General features: G+C 40.6%; 1 protein-coding gene and 1 long non-coding RNA gene across 5 annotated transcripts; one reads left to right on the top strand and one right to left on the bottom strand.

Annotated features, from left to right (window-relative positions):
• Nucleotides 1–215: 215 nt before the first annotated feature.
• LOC126392379 (uncharacterized) lies at nucleotides 216–4,996 on the bottom strand. The gene is made up of 3 exons (XR_007570175.1): nucleotides 4,871–4,996; nucleotides 4,211–4,346; nucleotides 216–313 (listed from the first exon to the last, which is right to left on the bottom strand). It is a non-coding gene; the product is annotated as an uncharacterized LOC126392379 (long non-coding RNA).
• Nucleotides 4,997–5,404: 408 nt separating this feature from the next.
• Nucleotides 5,405–16,781, top strand: LOC126392269 (protein tyrosine phosphatase type IVA 3). Of its 4 annotated transcripts, XM_050047586.1 has the most exons (8): nucleotides 5,407–5,818; nucleotides 6,233–6,252; nucleotides 9,648–10,134; nucleotides 11,870–12,013; nucleotides 12,166–12,258; nucleotides 12,376–12,506; nucleotides 12,936–13,010; nucleotides 13,340–13,650. In XM_050047586.1, the coding sequence occupies exons 4-8, from the start codon at nucleotides 11,894–11,896 to the stop codon at nucleotides 13,455–13,457; spliced, it is 537 nt and encodes a 178-aa protein (XP_049903543.1). In that variant the 5' UTR covers nucleotides 5,407–5,818; nucleotides 6,233–6,252; nucleotides 9,648–10,134; nucleotides 11,870–11,893; the 3' UTR covers nucleotides 13,458–13,650. The 4 variants fall into 4 exon arrangements, with proteins under 4 accessions (XP_049903542.1, XP_049903540.1, XP_049903543.1 ...); XM_050047585.1 differs by lacking the exons at nucleotides 6,233–6,252; nucleotides 12,936–13,010; nucleotides 13,340–13,650 and adding exons at nucleotides 13,710–13,784; nucleotides 14,114–16,781 and having other exon boundaries at nucleotides 5,405–5,818; XM_050047583.1 differs by lacking the exons at nucleotides 6,233–6,252; nucleotides 13,340–13,650 and adding an exon at nucleotides 14,114–16,781 and having other exon boundaries at nucleotides 5,406–5,818.
• Nucleotides 16,782–17,142: the final 361 nt, after the last annotated feature.

Here is a 17,142-nt window from a genome sequence, read left to right as displayed (position 1 = left end):
AAGATAACTTTATAGAGCTACGTGGTTCTCAAAACATAGGATGATCTAATAAAATATGAGGCATTGCTGTAAACTAAACTACCCATTAGCATAACCTTTAACACCTACACATACACATTAATTACTGCAGAAGTAATATTAAATCAAAAACATCATATATAATGGGGAGTCAGTGGCTTATAGTGGATCGAGCAGACGCCCCATGTACAAAGGCTCTGCCCTCACTGCAGCAGCCCAGGCTTGATTCCAGCCCACGGCCCTTTGCTGGGTGTCGTCCCCCTCTCTCTCTCCCCCTCACGCCAAGGTGTCCTATCTATTAAAGGCAAAAATGCACAAAACAATAATCTTTAAAAAAAACAAAACAAAAAAAAAACATCATATATAGTAATAAAACACTGGCAAGGACATTTTTTACTGCAGAATGAGTTCCTTTTCTTTTAATACTTAAAAGTACATTTTGCTGATAATTCTTCTGTACTTTAACTTAAATAAGAGTTTTACCTGTAGTGGAGTATATTCACAGTGTGGTATAAGTGCTTTTGCTTAAGAAATGGCTCTGAATACTTCCTCCACCACTGTGGTTACCCAATAGTTACACTCTGGTTATATCACTGTAGCTCAGACATTATTTTCACCGGAGGCCATGTTTGTATTCATCAGACACAAATACAACAGAGTGAGACGAGAAGCTACTGAGCCAGATTAGAGGGCTTCTATATAGGCGATGTTTAAATAGCACAAATTCTTACATAATGCCAAAAATAGCTTGTCTGTCTAGTTAAACAGGTCAACAAAACACTACCCAGACATTTGAGGAATTAATTAACTAACATCTGCACGTGCATGTCTATCTATACACAAACCAAAAAAGGATGAAATAATGTCAGTAATAACAATGCCATAGGTGTGAATGTAAGTATGGATGGTTGGCTGTTTAGGCCAGTGCAGTGAGTCAGCCCTGTGATAGTCTGGTGACCTGTCTAGGGTGCACCCTACCTCTTACCCAATGTCAGCTGGGATAGGCTCCAGACCCATCCAACCAGGATAAGCAGTTAGGGAGAATGAATAATATTTATATTATATTATATTATATTATGTTATATTATATTATATTATATTATATTATATTATATTATCGTATTATGGATACCATGATTTAAGAGTTGTCACACTGAAAGGTTTGATATGAGAAAACAAGGCAATAAATTATCTCTATTCATACTTGCTGCTTTAGTCCAACTTTGGCAGGCGGGCCCGAGCACAATAATTCATGATTACCACGATAGTCACCATCAGCAATGTTTGGTTTATAGAAAAAAAGGCTTGAATACTTTCTTGACATTTCGTCGTCAATGTGGTGAAAGGACTCTGAAGTCTTTGCAGGTCAGAGGCCCAAAGTGTCCCGTAGGCTCTGTCAAATGCACAAGACTGCCAACTAAAGGTTGACCTACAGGGTGTCAGCTCACATTTCCAGAAACCATTACAGCGACCCTGTTTAAGCCAGTGCGCTGCTGTTTGTATGTATCAGAACAGGTGGTCACACAGAGCTGGCTGTTCCTCAGGAGGATCAGATAGAGGAAGCCTTGAGAGGGTGAGTATGTGCCTTTACTACACGTAGGTGGTGAGAGGATGTCCCAGATGTGTGATAGAGAATATTTATTCAAAAGTTCAGCAGTAAGAAAGTAAGATCATTTAAATGCAAAACATTCGGACCAATTTGAACTACAGATTACAAGTCTGGACTAGGCTAGACAAAAGTTCTGTTTGCACTTTGAACTGAATTTTAAAAGTTGTAGCAATGCAGCTTACATCACAAACACACACACAGAAAATCAGTGTGTCAGATTTTATAGTTGATTAGAACTGCAGCCTTGATTATCCCCTGATTGTATCCATAACGCGGATAATGTCTATAGTCTAAACTGTCTAATTGGCTTTATTGTCTCAGACACATGCTGCAACCGAGGGGTTATCTCAGGTGGAACCGATATAGAGATGCTTTAAACCTGCATTTCTTCTGATGGTTAGGAGGGTGACTCCACTTGTGGCAAATACAGATAAATGTAATGGACGTAGCCACTGTAAGGTCACTTGCTGGTTTGTGGAACGCCTTTCTGGAGCCTCGGGTTAGGCATTTTTTTGGCATCGCCATCTTGAATTTTTGGAGCCAGAGGTGACCATATTTGGACAAGAGGGTGGCGCTGTGGAGGAGTAAGGGGAGGAGATGACTGAGAACCAGAGAACCAACTCATCATGGCCCTCTTAATCATGCTTACCTTTAAGCTTTAATAAAGTTTTTACAGCTGAGTTATATAAAAGTCACCCCCTGTGCAGTGGTCTAAACAGTGTAATTATCTAGAGACCAAAACATTTTTTGTACCAGCTTGTAAACATGTTTATATCTGCTGTAAAGTTGGGCATTTTAACATGGGCGTCTATGAGGATTGAATCACTTTTGGAGCCAGCCTCAAGTGGCCATTAAAGGAACTACAGTTTTTAGCACTTCTGCTTTGACTTCATTTTTGAGACATGTATAGCTGCAATCACACTCTGTTTAGTTTCTATATACAGACTCTACATTCAGTGAATGTAGAGTCTGTAGGCAAACCCCGGAGATCTTGCCTCTGGAAGAAGAGCGGAAGAGCCCTGGTTTCCGGTTGTAGGCTGTTTGTAGTCCGCGTGATATTGACCAATCACGTTTGAGCCGGCTGCAGTTGTTGCCAGTTTAAACGGTCCGTGCGGTGAACTAACGAGGCGGAACATAATTGCCATCACTGCAAACTCTAAATCCATCGCAATGGTTCAGCATATTTACTTATATATATAAATGGAAGTCAGAAATGGAAATTCGCCTCCTCTGCCCAAATCAAACCGGAATGCCAAAAAATCAGGGGTCTGCCCCCAGAGGCTGTATCGCTGTCTGCCGGCAGTCAGATGCCGAATACAGCTGATGGGTTCCGAGAATGCACTCTGTTTGAAGCCCTTACAAACTGTGCCCAACACCAGAACAAGACAAACCCACCATCATAACGGCTATTTGAACCCTGCGAAAATGCAACATAGTAGTGAAGAAATATGAGGCCAAATGTAGCAATAATCCACTGTATTCGTTTACTTTATTTATCATACATGAAGACTGAATTCATTTTGGTAGCAAGATGTAGCCCTTACCCTAACCTCAACTGCCTTTTTTTAGCCTAACACTTATCAGCTGGCGAAACGCTAACTTAGCAATTTCTGCAGGGCTATGGCTTCCGGACTCCAGACAACATTTACATGGTATGCTCCTGTAGGTAGCAAATGGGCTGAACAATGGGCCCTTTATGGGACTGTCCACGGGTTCAATAATGGTCCCATGCCAACTGACCAAATGGATGGGTTTACCCAAATGGGTCATGCTGAGTTATGCTAGGGTTACCTGAGTGCCAAGTTGGTATGGGCCTGACATGGGGATCTTATCTGGAGCCCACTTGGGTAAAATCAACCATGTGGGCAATCGGCATGGGGCCATTGTAGAACCTGTGGACAATCCAATATAGGGCCCATTTTTCAGCCCATTTACAAACCATGTGGGCCCTACATAGAAATGTTGGCTGGGAGGGGGCTGATTGTGTAGGTAAGATGGGTGGGCCACATAGCTGCTCCACCTGCAGCTATACCTACTCGTTATTTTTCAGCTCCAGAGGTTGCCACCTGGTGGCAGAAAGAAGTCAATGCAAAATGACCCTAAGTCTCGCTTTATTTAACCTCTGAAAGCATTTTCCTAATGACTTCATGGCTTTAAACGCTACTTTCAAGTCTTCTTCAATACAATATGATGTTCATTTTGAATATTGTGATCCCATTTAGAGTGAAATAGATGATAAAGGAGGGTATGCTTTAGGGCATGGCTACTTTGTGATTGAGAAGTCGCTACCAGTGTGTCCTTCGGTTTTCGGTTAAATCCACCCTGCACTCATAAATATGCTCACCTCAGGCTCCAAAAAACCAAGATAGCGACACCCAACATGCCAAATCGATGCTACTTAACATTATTCCACCAACCGATGGGTGATGTCATGGTGCGAACTTCCCACTCAAACCTTTGCTTGTATGCCATGCCTGTCTGTCCCCCCATGTTCCCATCTCTCTCAACACATACTGATAACACCTGCGCTTGAAAAGGTGTAAACTTTATGTACTGTATAGTATGTGGACGAGCAATACTCACCTCTATGTTTAGATGTTGTTCGTGGTCCTCATTAAAGTACTTCAAGACAAAATGGTGTCCTCTCTTTTTCCATCATGTGCTTCTTCTCTCTGGTCTCTCTGAAGGTCTCTCTCTTGCCGCTAATCACTACGTACAGCTATATTTACAAAAAAGGTGTAGGGTCACCATAAGGAAAATCAAAGGTAGGATAACACTGGGCTATAAAAGAGAAGCTGGAAACTTGTCACCACATTGCATGCAACAAGCATTACTCCAGTTTTGAGAGCACATATACACACAGAAACGTCCTGTCTATAAGCAACAGTGATGATTGTAAACATTAACATTTGACTGTGATAAACTAGAAAGCATTCAAGTTGTGCTTCGGCTAATTTTAGCTAGTAAGAGATGTTTTTTAAAGGTCCGTGCGTGGGTTAACAGCCGTGTCAACCTCTACTCAAAGTGATTGATAGTGAGGTGAGGCTCCAGCTTGTCCTGCTTTGAGAAGTCTCTGCATATGACTGCCTTGTGACTCCCTGGACTCACATATCCATACCATAAGCTTGTAAACAAATTGGATAAAATGAAGCCTAAAACTTAAAAAAACACAAAGCTGCATGGGTTTCTCTGAAATTTGCCTCAAAGGACGTCAGTTTTAAAAGTGTGTCCTGCAGGTCTCACCCTGTTTGTGCGATTTCTTGACAAACACATTGACCGATGCACTACGACAACAACACAGTGGCTTCATGCAGCAGCTTGGCTGTAAAAAGGAGCTTAACAAACTTGAGACTATTGTCAGTTAAGGAGAAAGTTATTTCCATGAACTGAGACTCAAAGGTTTGACTTGTCCAATCTGTCTGGTGGCTCAAAGGACTGTCTATTTTTAGTTGGTTCAGGCAGGGGAAGGGGGGAGAGAGGGAGGAAAGGAAAACAAGAGAAGGACCAGACAGACGTGTCATGGCAGAAAAAACCTCACTGGACTGACAGTTTTACAGATTCTTCTTGCTACATTTACGAGAAACATGAACAGAAAACACTGATGTGTATTTATTTTGTTGCTCACACCACGCTGTATGTTAGACCAAAGACTTCCTTGACTGGACCTTGCAATCATCAGCCTATAGGAATGGTGAGGAGAGGAGAGGAGAGGAGGAGGGGGAACAGCACCTCTTCTTTACCCAGCAAGAGGGGAGGGAAAAAGGAGTCGAGTGGATGAAGAGGAGGAGGAGGAGGAGGGAGTGAGGCTCTTCTCCTCTCCCTCTAAGAGCATTAACTGTAGAGTGTTCTGGTAGTGACAGGGCTGTCAGGGTCAGATGGCTGCTCAGCCTGATTAGACCAGCTCACAGCAGATCCTCAGTTGCACTGCTACAGCAAGGTAGAGCTACACTGCACGTACAGTACAAACATCGCAGCGGCTGCTGAGAGGCCAGGAGGTACAGGGAGAGGTGGGTAGTGCAGTGTTACAGTGGGGCAGAGCAACAGGTTGTTGCAGGAAGATTTTTTTCTGCTGGTTGACCACCAGACATTTCAGCGTATAGAGGCAGAAACAGACAAGAAGCAGGTGGAGTTTACTGTGGAGAAGAGGCAGAAGAACTGAAGTCTGTGGTTGGGGATGTCATTGAATAGCAGGTAAGGGCAATCACTTTCTAGATATTGTGTTTGGGTTGTTTCTGTTTTTATAATATCATAGTAAGTGTAACTTTTGAGAACAGTAAGTGACAGATAACAAATGTAGATACAATGATTTCCACAGTAGTGGGACCCCAGATAGTAATCAAGCTTATCACAGTTCTTCACTGGAACAGGCTGTGATGCATCACAGACTATTGCTTCCACAAAAAAATGTGTTGTGTCATAGAATCAGCTGCTGGTATAGATACAGCTATAAATACAGCTGCAGGTATTCAGTGTCTACAGGGGCTTACTATAACAGGCAGTCAGCTGGTTGTATGTCAGCACTCACTGTTGTGGGGCTGCTGCTGCTGCTGCTGCTGCTGCTGCTGCTTTTGCAGGACTAACTGGTTTGTGGATTTTCCTGTTCAGCAGCCAAGCTGTCCACTGAGGTAAGAGGGATGGCTGTACAGTCTAAACAACTCAAATTTAGGCATTTAGCACATCTTGTTTTTCAGAGTGACGTGATGCAGAAAAAACTCCTCTGTAGTTATGAGGGCAGCAGACATGAACGTGCTTTAACAGCACTGATCCTAATTGAGGCCACTACTAACCTGCCTTGTTGCTGTCTTTACTACTAACCTACAAGCTTACTGTTGCATTGCACACTGCAAGTACTGTAGAAAAGTTTGGGAGCCTGACGCGGCTCTGGAATAATATTGAGATCCATATTTAACTTCTTTGGCCTGTGACAGGGAAACAGTCAGGCAGTCAGATGACCAACTGGGGACCTGCACCTGTTTTTACAAACCAAACTGGGCTCTACGGTAACAGGGAAGACCAGCCTTGCAGTTTTAATTGGAATTACTGCTACCGTCTGGCCATTTCCCCTTATGCTCCTTTATGCTTTCATATGATGTTTTTCTATTAAGTCACTCGGCTTCAAATGTCAGCTAAATGCCTAAAATGACTGCAGAGTTAGTATTTAAATAAAAGAAATAAATGTTAGATGCTTTAGAGTGTTTATATACCTCGTCTGTCACTTGATTTTAGTGAGTTTACTGCCCTGTTTTGTCTGTGACAGTAGCTTCTGTTGTGTTGCTTTGTGTGATATGAATTTGTTTTATCCTGTGTGTTGTGCCTGTGTTACATGAGGCTGTAAAATACATGAAAGCCATTTAAAGGGACAGTTCACCCCCAAACAAAATACATATTTTTTTCTCATACCTGTAGTGCTATTTATCAATTTAGATTGTTTTGGTGTGAGTTGCTGAGTGTTGGAGATATTGGCATCTACTCACAGACAAGAGTCTTGTGCTTTTGACAGCACCAGATGTAAACATTAATGGTGTCCTTCTCGGCTGAGCCAAGCCCTCAGGAACAGCGCTGATGGACCAGAATTAGATTTATTTGGTCTGATAACACTTTGAAAGTCTGGTAGAGTTGTGCAGTAAATTGTTTTATCCCCATTCAAGTTAGTGGTGCACTTAACCTGGGGCCTTGAATGTGGAAGATCCAGGTCATTTTATACCTTGGAAGTCTAATTCTTTGAGCAACTTTCACAGAAATGAACAGGGCCCCACCTCCAGCGCTGTATCCAGCTCTCTGTAATGCTAACTATCTCAGTGGTGCTTGGTGAGCTAGCAATAGACACATGCTTCCATCTGTGTGGTAATACGGTTGGTGAGTGAAGTTCAGTAGAGGGAAAATAATTCCTAAATGAAACTGCTCACAAGGTCTATGGATTATCTTGAGTAATTGGGTCATGATTTCTGGAAAGAGACATTGCTGTTGAGTTTTTTTAAATGTGTTTTTTTTTTGGTGCCTTGAGCACCACAAGCCCAGTGCCATCTAGTTCCATCATGTTTGAGAGAAAGCAGACATCTCTACAGCTGATATACAGCACTTGGCAACTCACACCAAAACAATTTAGATTGATAAAAACAGCACTACAGTTAAGAGGAAATATATATACTTTTAATTTTGGGGTGAACTGTCCCTTTAAGTAGAATAAATATCCTTTCTTCACTTCGAATTGAATGGATGGAAAACAATTGACCTCTGTCCTGATTAGTGGTAACACAGGATAAATTCCTAATAATAGATGGTCAACAACCTGGAATAGACCGCACTCTTCTGGGAGAGTAAGTCGGCATGTGATTATGAAGTGTGTGTGTGTGTGTGTGTGTGTGTGTGTGTGTTGTCAGAGCTGAGATGAGGAGGTGAGGACGGATTACCCAGAGTACCTCTGGACTTTCCCTTGTTGTTTGTCTGAATGTTTGGGCACTTAAGTGAGAGGAAGCTTACACCTTTGTCCACTTCCCATTATATTTCCCTCACTACCTCTTCCTGTTGTCCACAGAATAATAGATTATCAGCATTTGTGGTTTATTTCCTGCCTTGGGTACAACACCTATCTCTTAACTACATTATGTTTAGTCCCAATCTAGGGTTATCAAACAGTTTTCTGTAATTGTTGGTGGCCTTTTAAGTAGAGTATTATACTTGTTGTCTTTTGAAGAAACTGCATTTGAATTTCCAAGCATTGTGCATCCTTTATGTTTCCACTAAAGTACTTAATATTCACCTGGACAGAATGAGGTAAACGTAAAATGTCTACTGATATACTAAACCAGTAGTAAAGCATATTGTATAACTGGACTTCAGCCCAATGGAAATGAGCTGTTACACACAAATTATAGACCATCATTTTAACAACAGCTGTTTGCATGACAAAATATGCCAAAGTCAGTGGCTGCTGTTGCATTTTTCAAAAATTAGTGATCTGGCATACATTAAAGATGCAACGAAGGAACTCAAAAAACAGCTGGATGACACTTATCAACAAGCACTTTGCAATCCAAAGTCAATATGTGTCAATTAAACTGGCAAATTCATCATCAAAGTCATTCCAGCCTAAGTCTATGAAGACCTGCTCTAGCTAAAGTAGCAAGTGAGCTAACCCTCCTTTTTATTCTGTTTTACAGTTTGTACTCAACATTTGATATTTTGTCCCCAGGGCCGAGGAAATGCCCTCACATTCACTACTCTTCTACACTTAGAGTCCTCCCAGCACATTAAGTAGGCCAGCGGTTTACAGACTTTATCTGTCTTTTTTTTTCTCCTCTTCAGACCAAATTTAATTTGGCTGATATTGTGCAGGCTGATCTAATAACATTTTCCATATTTTGCGAGCCACATCATGTATTAGATTTTCTACCCCATGCTGCATCTGTCATCTGTTCCCCCAGCTTTCTTGTCCTTTCCATGCAAGTAGGAGCACTTTTGTACATCGTTCAGTAACTACATAAGGTGATAGTTTACTCGTTGTGTATGTACGTGTGTGTGCACACAACTGATTTTTCAAACACTATGAGCTAATGGTCTTTGTATTTGGCAGCCTCTGGCTTGTTAATTTAAATATTCATTTTAAATCATTACATGGACCAATCAATTTTTTGAAAGTCTTCTTGGGTTCACTAGTGATAGGCTGCAGTTGTGATGTTTTTGCATGCAGAAATCTTAATCAGTTTTGACATTTAAAACTAATAATCATACTTTTGTTTAGTGCGTTCAATGGTAAATCATTTAAGATCTGTATGCAAACACGTGTTTCTGTGTTCATGGATATGGACATAAGCTGCCCTTCACATTACTGATGAAGGCTGTCATTAGTATATTTAATCATATATTTTATGGGCAGATTTTGCACATACCATGTTTGGAACACTGGAACAAATGCTGCATTGTGTGTATTATTTATGAAACCATTTAATCATTTTTATTACTGTTTTCCGAAAGTTTATCATGGAAAGAGCTAATCATTTTGTTATGTTTTGTACCGTAGAACTGCTGGTTGATGGAGTTTGTGCGGCGGAGTGGTGACTACTGCCACGCCCAACACATTTAGAGCCTGTCTGGGATGAAGCTGCACAATGCAGTCCTGCGGCTGTGAAACCTGAAAGACCGTTGGCCTTTGCCCTCTGAACCAGCCAGCTGATGGGGTAACTCGTGGGGCCTCGACACCGGAAGCTAACTGGAGAGAGAAGGAACGAGAGCACTACTGAGAGACACAGAGAGAGAAGGACTGAAGACAATAAGAGAGATAAAAGCAGAGAGACAGACACAGAGAGAGAGAGCTGCACACTGTGACTTCCTGAACTGTAGGATACAGTCAAGTGATGGAGTAAGACAACAGGATCTCAGAATTGGGGAAAATACTTTCAAGGCGATAAAAAACAAAGTCCCCCAACAGGAAGTTGACAAGAGACAGGAAGTCCAGAGTCACCTGGAGACCTGATTTAAACAGCTACCTGCTTCAGCTGGAGCCAAAGGTGAGGCGTGGCTGGTAACCAGAGCTTGACTAAATATAGTGATGTACCAACACCTTTAACTCCTGACTTGTTCTGGCCTGATTACAGGATGCTGTGGTCTTTTGTTTACTTTGGTCAGTGTGATCTGAAAGCTTTTAGCTTTAGCATTTATCCACAATTACCTTTTTACATTACCTTGTACATTTTCAGTGCTATTTCACATTTTTTTTAGAAGTTGTTGCACGATTAAAATACAGGTGAAATTACCTTATTTGAGTCCAGGTATGGCTCTCCTGTGTTCTTGGGAAGTGTAAACCAAAATAACATGGTACTCTGTAATATGAATATGCAGCATTGGCTACAACAAGCTCCTTTAGTCAGACAGTTAAGCCCAAAGTCGTCACTGGCTTCATATTTGCTTCTGTTTGACCAGCATGTGAGGACTCTGATATCAACCCAATAGTTCTTATCAGTACCCCAACAAGAATAGTGTCTGTGTATGTGTTTGGGTATGTTAGGCATCCCTGAATTATTGAAATTAAAATTCCATCCTAAAATACACTCACATCCCTGTTATCTTATTTGAAATGTGAGAAAGAACAATGCCAGTCCACAGGAGACACTCTATAAAGCACATGCTCCATTGACAGCTACAACTTTGTCATCTTTGTTTTTGTATTTGATTATAAAATGCATCCTTATCTGCATTCATAAAATTCAAGATCAGTGAAAGATATGATGATATGAGACTTTTTAATTTGATGTCTCTTCTCAAACCCGCAGATAAAGTTGAGAAGAGCTATGATAGGAATTATGTTAGGTCGAAACTCAGTGTACCAATAGATAGAGGTGTGAGTTGTCCCACCTTAACAGAGCCTGAGGGAGATGTCAATCAACAGCAGTCTGCGCCTACCTGCACAGTTTGGAGATGAGGTTTAAGAGCCTGTGGGGGTGTAGGGCCTCTCACTACAGTAATAGATTCCTCTTTGAACACCGCTGAGACTTATATAAAAAGACCACCAATGAGATTTACATAAAAGGACTGTGAATATGTGACCTTGTTGTGAGTCTGGAGATGTCTTAAGAATGTAACAGGTTTGGTTGCATTTGAAAACACTTGCAGAAATGTGGTCAGGAAGCTTGCAGTGTGTGGGCAGGTTTAGCTGAAAAGACCTTTTTCATAGCAGACATTATGAGTCGTCATAGTAGGAAAAGCACATGTGTTACATCAGTGATGGCTCTGTTATATTCAAGGGTCCCAGTGAGCATGACAGTGTGACAGTGAGCCAGCACGAACAATAATAGGACCCTGAAACTGAAGCAGCTAAATAGAAATCAGCCATCGGAAATGGTTGAGACAAATCTGGAAAACTGAGTGTTCTGTGGTCAGCAAAACCCAAGTTCACGCCAAAATAAAATATACATATCAAATGTATTTTGTAGCACTTGGAGCACCGCAAACCAAGTGCCACCTAGCTCCATTATATTGGAGAGAAGGCAGACATCTCTACAGCTGATATCGCCAACACTCAGCAACTTACACCAAAACAGTCTAGATTAATAAATAACACTATAGTTGAGAGAAAAAAATGTATTTTTGATTTTGGAGTCCCTTTAAAGTAACTTTTAGTAACTTGTTAAAGCTGTTTAAGACCTTATGAGGACTTTTTGTGTTTTTTTTATATGTCCAAGAACCTTAAAAATGCCAAATATTTGACAGCATGTTATTCATATATAGTATATTTCTCCTTGACAGTAAAAGGTCAGAGGTCATCCTTGGATGTCAAAGGCCACACTGGGCACCATGAATCGTCCCGCTCCAGTGGAACTGTGCCACAAGAACATGAGATTCCTCATCACACACAACCCCACAGACAGCACACTCAGCTCCTTCATAGAGGTAAGAAATGTGTGTTTTCGTGTGTGTATAAACTGTAGCTACGTGTTGTTTCCCTTGCTGACATGCTACTGAAACGACTAAGAGACATTTTAACTGAATTGAATTGATCTATTGTGTATTGTGAAAATCATCTCCTGTGTCGTCCCTGTCAGGACCTAAAGCGCTACGGTGCCACCACAGTTGTTCGAGTCTGTGATGTCACCTATGATAAAACACCGTTGGAGAAAGACGGAATCACTGTGGTGGTGAGCACATACTTATCACACACTAAACACACACGCAGCATTCACACTCGGATGTAGTCATTCTATGACAAAATACAGAGTGCCAGGAGTACTGTAACTGTTCTGCTTTTATTCCAGGATTGGCCATTTGATGACGGAGCCCCGCCCCCCAGTAAGCTGGTTGATGATTGGTTGAGTCTGCTGAAGAAGAAGTTTCAGGAGGATCCAGGATGCTGCGTGGCTGTTCACTGTGTGGCGGGACTGGGGAGGTGAAAGACACATCTAACAAACAAACAAACAAACAAACAAACAAAATGGATACATCTAATACAGTTTGTATTATTATTATTATGTGTTGAATATAAGACGAGGTGCGATTGGTTGGTTGGAGTCCCACAGTCAGTAGCCTACTGTCCCACACATATGATGATATTGTACACAACATAATTGGATGATAAGATCTGATAAGTTTTGTTGTACACACACACACACACACACACACACACAGGAACAGATTCTAGTTAGAAAAGTGACGAAACCTGAGACAAAAGCAGTAGCTGTCATCTGATCGTTCCATTTCCAAACAGTATTTTTAAAACTTTTTCAAGATGAAGATAAACTGGTTATTTTTACGAAGACAACAGCAGACTCAACAGACGCAGACATGACTGTGTGTGTGTGTTTGTGCATGCATACAGGGCTCCTGTGCTGGTTGCTCTAGCTCTGATAGAGAGTGGGATGAAGTATGAAGATGCTATCCAACTCATCAGACAGTAAGTTCATTTATATGCTACGTCTAGCTTATAAATATATAATATAAAGCTTCATCTAATATGTAAATACTTAACACTATTTAGGAACACATCTTTACACCACAAATACAGTTTATGCAATATTTTAACACTGATGTGTGGAAATGGAAATTCTCTCTCTTTGGTGCCATCTGGTGGTGGTGCCAAGGAGGACAATGTGGCAGACAGCAACGCATGCTGAGGACCAAATTATAAAGCACTGCTCCAGATTTGGATTGTGCAATGAGGGTAATTAAGAAGGGTTACATCACACACTTCCATCAAACGCTGCTTGTATTTGTGTGTTTCAGGAAGCGTCGTGGAGCCATCAACAGTAAACAGCTAACCTACCTGGAGAAATACAGATCCAAGCAGAGACTCCGCTTCAAAGACTCTCATGCACAAAAGAACAAGTGTTGCACAATGTGAACACACACAGACACAGACACAGACACAGACACAGACACACACACACACACACACACACACAGGAACAGATTCTAGTTAGAAAAGTGACGAAACCTGAGACAAAAGCAGTAGCTGTCATCTGATCGTTCCATTTCCAAACAGTATTTTTAAAACTTTTTCAAGATGAAGATAAACTGGTTATTTTTACGAAGACAACAGCAGACTCAACAGACGCAGACATGACTGTGTGTGTGTGTTTGTGCATGCATACAGGGCTCCTGTGCTGGTTGCTCTAGCTCTGATAGAGAGTGGGATGAAGTATGAAGATGCTATCCAACTCATCAGACAGTAAGTTCATTTATATGCTACGTCTAGCTTATAAATATATAATATAAAGCTTCATCTAATATGTAAATACTTAACACTATTTAGGAACACATCTTTACACCACAAATACAGTTTATGCAATATTTTAACACTGATGTGTGGAAATGGAAATTCTCTCTCTTTGGTGCCATCTGGTGGTGGTGCCAAGGAGGACAATGTGGCAGACAGCAACGCATGCTGAGGACCAAATTATAAAGCACTGCTCCAGATTTGGATTGTGCAGTGAGGGTAATTAAGAAGGGTTACATCACACACTTCCATCAAACGCTGCTTGTATTTGTGTGTTTCAGGAAGCGTCGTGGAGCCATCAACAGTAAACAGCTAACCTACCTGGAGAAATACAGATCCAAGCAGAGACTCCGCTTCAAAGACTCTCATGCACAAAAGAACAAGTGTTGCACAATGTGAACACACACAGACACAGACACAGACACAGACACAGACACACACACACACACACACACACCACACACACACACACACACACACACTCAGACATATTGTACCCCTCAAATGCTCTCAGGAATACCACCATACGAGCCTTGTGTCACTGTCACAAACACTAAAATATACGGGCTTCATTAGTCCGTGTGTACCCTGACAATTTTGAATGTTTTTACTGCAGCTTTAGACTTCTTGACTTTTAAAGATTATTTAATCGGCATGTTTGCTTTAAAATATAGTTTACAGTGAAAAAAAACCTGACAAAGATAGGTGAGGGACAGAAAAAACACATAAAAAGTTACGTTTTGTGGCTAATTTGTGATGCATATTTGTTCTAGAGACAGAGCTGGGTCAGAGATAGTGTGTTGAGGTTTATAAATCACATTGTTATTTTTGACGAAACAAATCCATAGTGAACACCAAAGGGGACAAAGGGGATTTATTATGATATAAATTATATTGGCCTTCAAAACCTCAAATCATACCAGATATTTTGTGAGAATACCACTGAATTTACATTACTTTTTACAGATGCTGATTCTGTTTAAACGTCACCTTGATCAGGGTATAAAAGGACATGCAGTATTGCTGTGATTCTTTCTGTTTTATGGAATGAAAAACCCTTTACATACTTTTTAAACAATGTTGGGAGACTAAAACTATACACACTTTAACACAGGGCTAAAATCATTTTAGCGGGTCAGTGTTTTTACTGTAAATTTGTGTCAAAACTCAAAGTTGACTCTCTCTTTTACATTATTCCTGTTGGTGTCTGTTCTCAGTGTAACTGGAGATACAAGGGCTCATTTTCATCCCACTATTTTCTGCCATTCATTAAAAATCTCTTAAAAAACAGCTTCTAAAATGCTAGGTGAAGCACTGTGGTAAATATAAAGCCTTCATTTGGTGTTGACTAATTCACCGTTTTAATATGACTTCATTGAGCTCAAGTTATGTGTTTACATATCAGTGTGTGCATTATATTATGCTCTGTTTACCGACACCCACAGATGGAGACATCTTTGTCAGCAGCAGCTGATTTCAAACCAGGAATAAAGCTGGGGTAGGCAGTTTAATTTGGGCATCACTGGGCAAAACGCCCCCATAATAAACATTAACAAATTGAAATTTGAGCGGTCTGAGAGAAAACAAGACTTCTGCACCTCCTCTTGGCTGTCTTCATGTTTTGGAAAATTTGGTCCGTAACAAGAGACTTTGGCCAATCACCAGTTACTTCAGACAGAGATTGTTCCTGTTGGCTGTTCTACTAATACAGATGTGCGAGTATGTCCGTTCGGTGAAAGCCTGATTCAGTGGTGGAGAATCCTGCAGAGAAAGTTGCTATCTCCAGCTTGGCAACAAAAAAAAATAACCCAAAGAGGGACGACAGACTTATCAAAAAGAGAGTCTGAAAGAGAATCTGACAATAAACACAGTAAAACAAGTGTCAGTATCAGCACAGCATTTCAGAGATGGAGATGAAATGTTGCTAAAAGTTTAGCCTTCTGCTAACAGGAGCCAGAGCTGGATCAGCAAACTTTCTGTTGCTGCTGTTACAAAGATTAGACCCGGTGCTGCTGCTGGCTACCAGCCTGCTGTGGCACCCGTGGAGGATGTATTTTCAAATTCTGCCCTTTTTCTTTTTTTTTTTTTTTTGCCTTTTCCAGATTTCTGCCTACCCCAGCTTTACAGTACATATGCTGTATAAAAAGATAATAGTAGTTCTACAGTAACAATACTTTCTAAAATGACAGAAAGATGTAAACTAGTTGTAAATAATATGAAATGAGGCATCACTTTTATTCTTCTAGAGGTCCTCTGATTCATCGACGACAAACATTTGCAAAGAATATTAAATCATTGCAGTTATTAAAAATATTTTGTCAGAGAGGAATTGTCATTTAATCAGCAGGTGATGACACCATCTCTCAGTCTTCATCCATGGATGATAAATGGATAAATTGAAATAATGGTCTAAACTTAGCACAAATATTGCTGTGCATCATTTAGGCTAGGTTAGGTTTTCTTGTGGGGTGGAGTTTACTTATTCACTTGTATTGTTCCTGAATGATGCATGTTGGTTACTGCTTCATTTTTGCTGGTGATAGAGTGATAGAACTGTTTTTACGCATTAGTAGGTTGCTTGTGACAGTCTCCTCATTGTCTGATGTCCCGAACAACAATTTGTGAGAAAGTAATGAGAGCAGAGGGTGTAAAAATGAAGTAAAGAAGGAGACAGGAAAGAAAATCCACCATCTTTACCTACCTACTGACTGGCTAACGTTTACTTGTTCATATGATGTGTGTGTGTGTTTGTTTGAATGTGTGTGTGTGTGTGTGTGTGTGTGTGTATGTGTTTGTGTGTGTGTGTGTGTGTGTGTTTGTGTATGTACAGTTTTTAGCCATTGTTAACCATTGGGACTGGCCGGAGCTGACACTTTTTTTTTTAATGTAAAAACAAATGCTGTAAATGTCTGTAAATTATTGCATTGTTTAATAAAGGTTGTCCCTGTATTTTAGTTTTTCATATTTTTTATGTCTGTTTTACTGTGTCTACATGGATCCCTGTTTTTGCAGCCTGATAATGTTCAATTCTGCTGGTTATTGATTAAAAAAGTATACAAACACTAGGGAAAAACAAAAAATTGATTAAACCCTGTTAAGAATTAATATGCCATCAAAAGAAAATACACTCAGCAAATTGAATGATCCGTGGATTTACTACCTCTTAACTGTTTACAACAGACACTATTATTGTTGCTGCAAATGGACTAGAAGTTTAAGTTAAGTCAGCCTTAGAGCTTGATGAGCATGCTCATATGAAGCATATTGTTTCTGTGCGGCTTGTGGAAGAAACATTTAGGTAGATTTAGCA

This window comes from Epinephelus moara, chromosome 6, assembly GCF_006386435.1.
Source record: "Epinephelus moara isolate mb chromosome 6, YSFRI_EMoa_1.0, whole genome shotgun sequence".
Lineage (NCBI taxonomy): Eukaryota > Metazoa > Chordata > Actinopteri > Perciformes > Serranidae > Epinephelus > Epinephelus moara.
The sequence above is the reverse complement of the archived record's forward strand: the minus strand, read 5'-3'. Positions and strand labels throughout refer to the sequence as shown.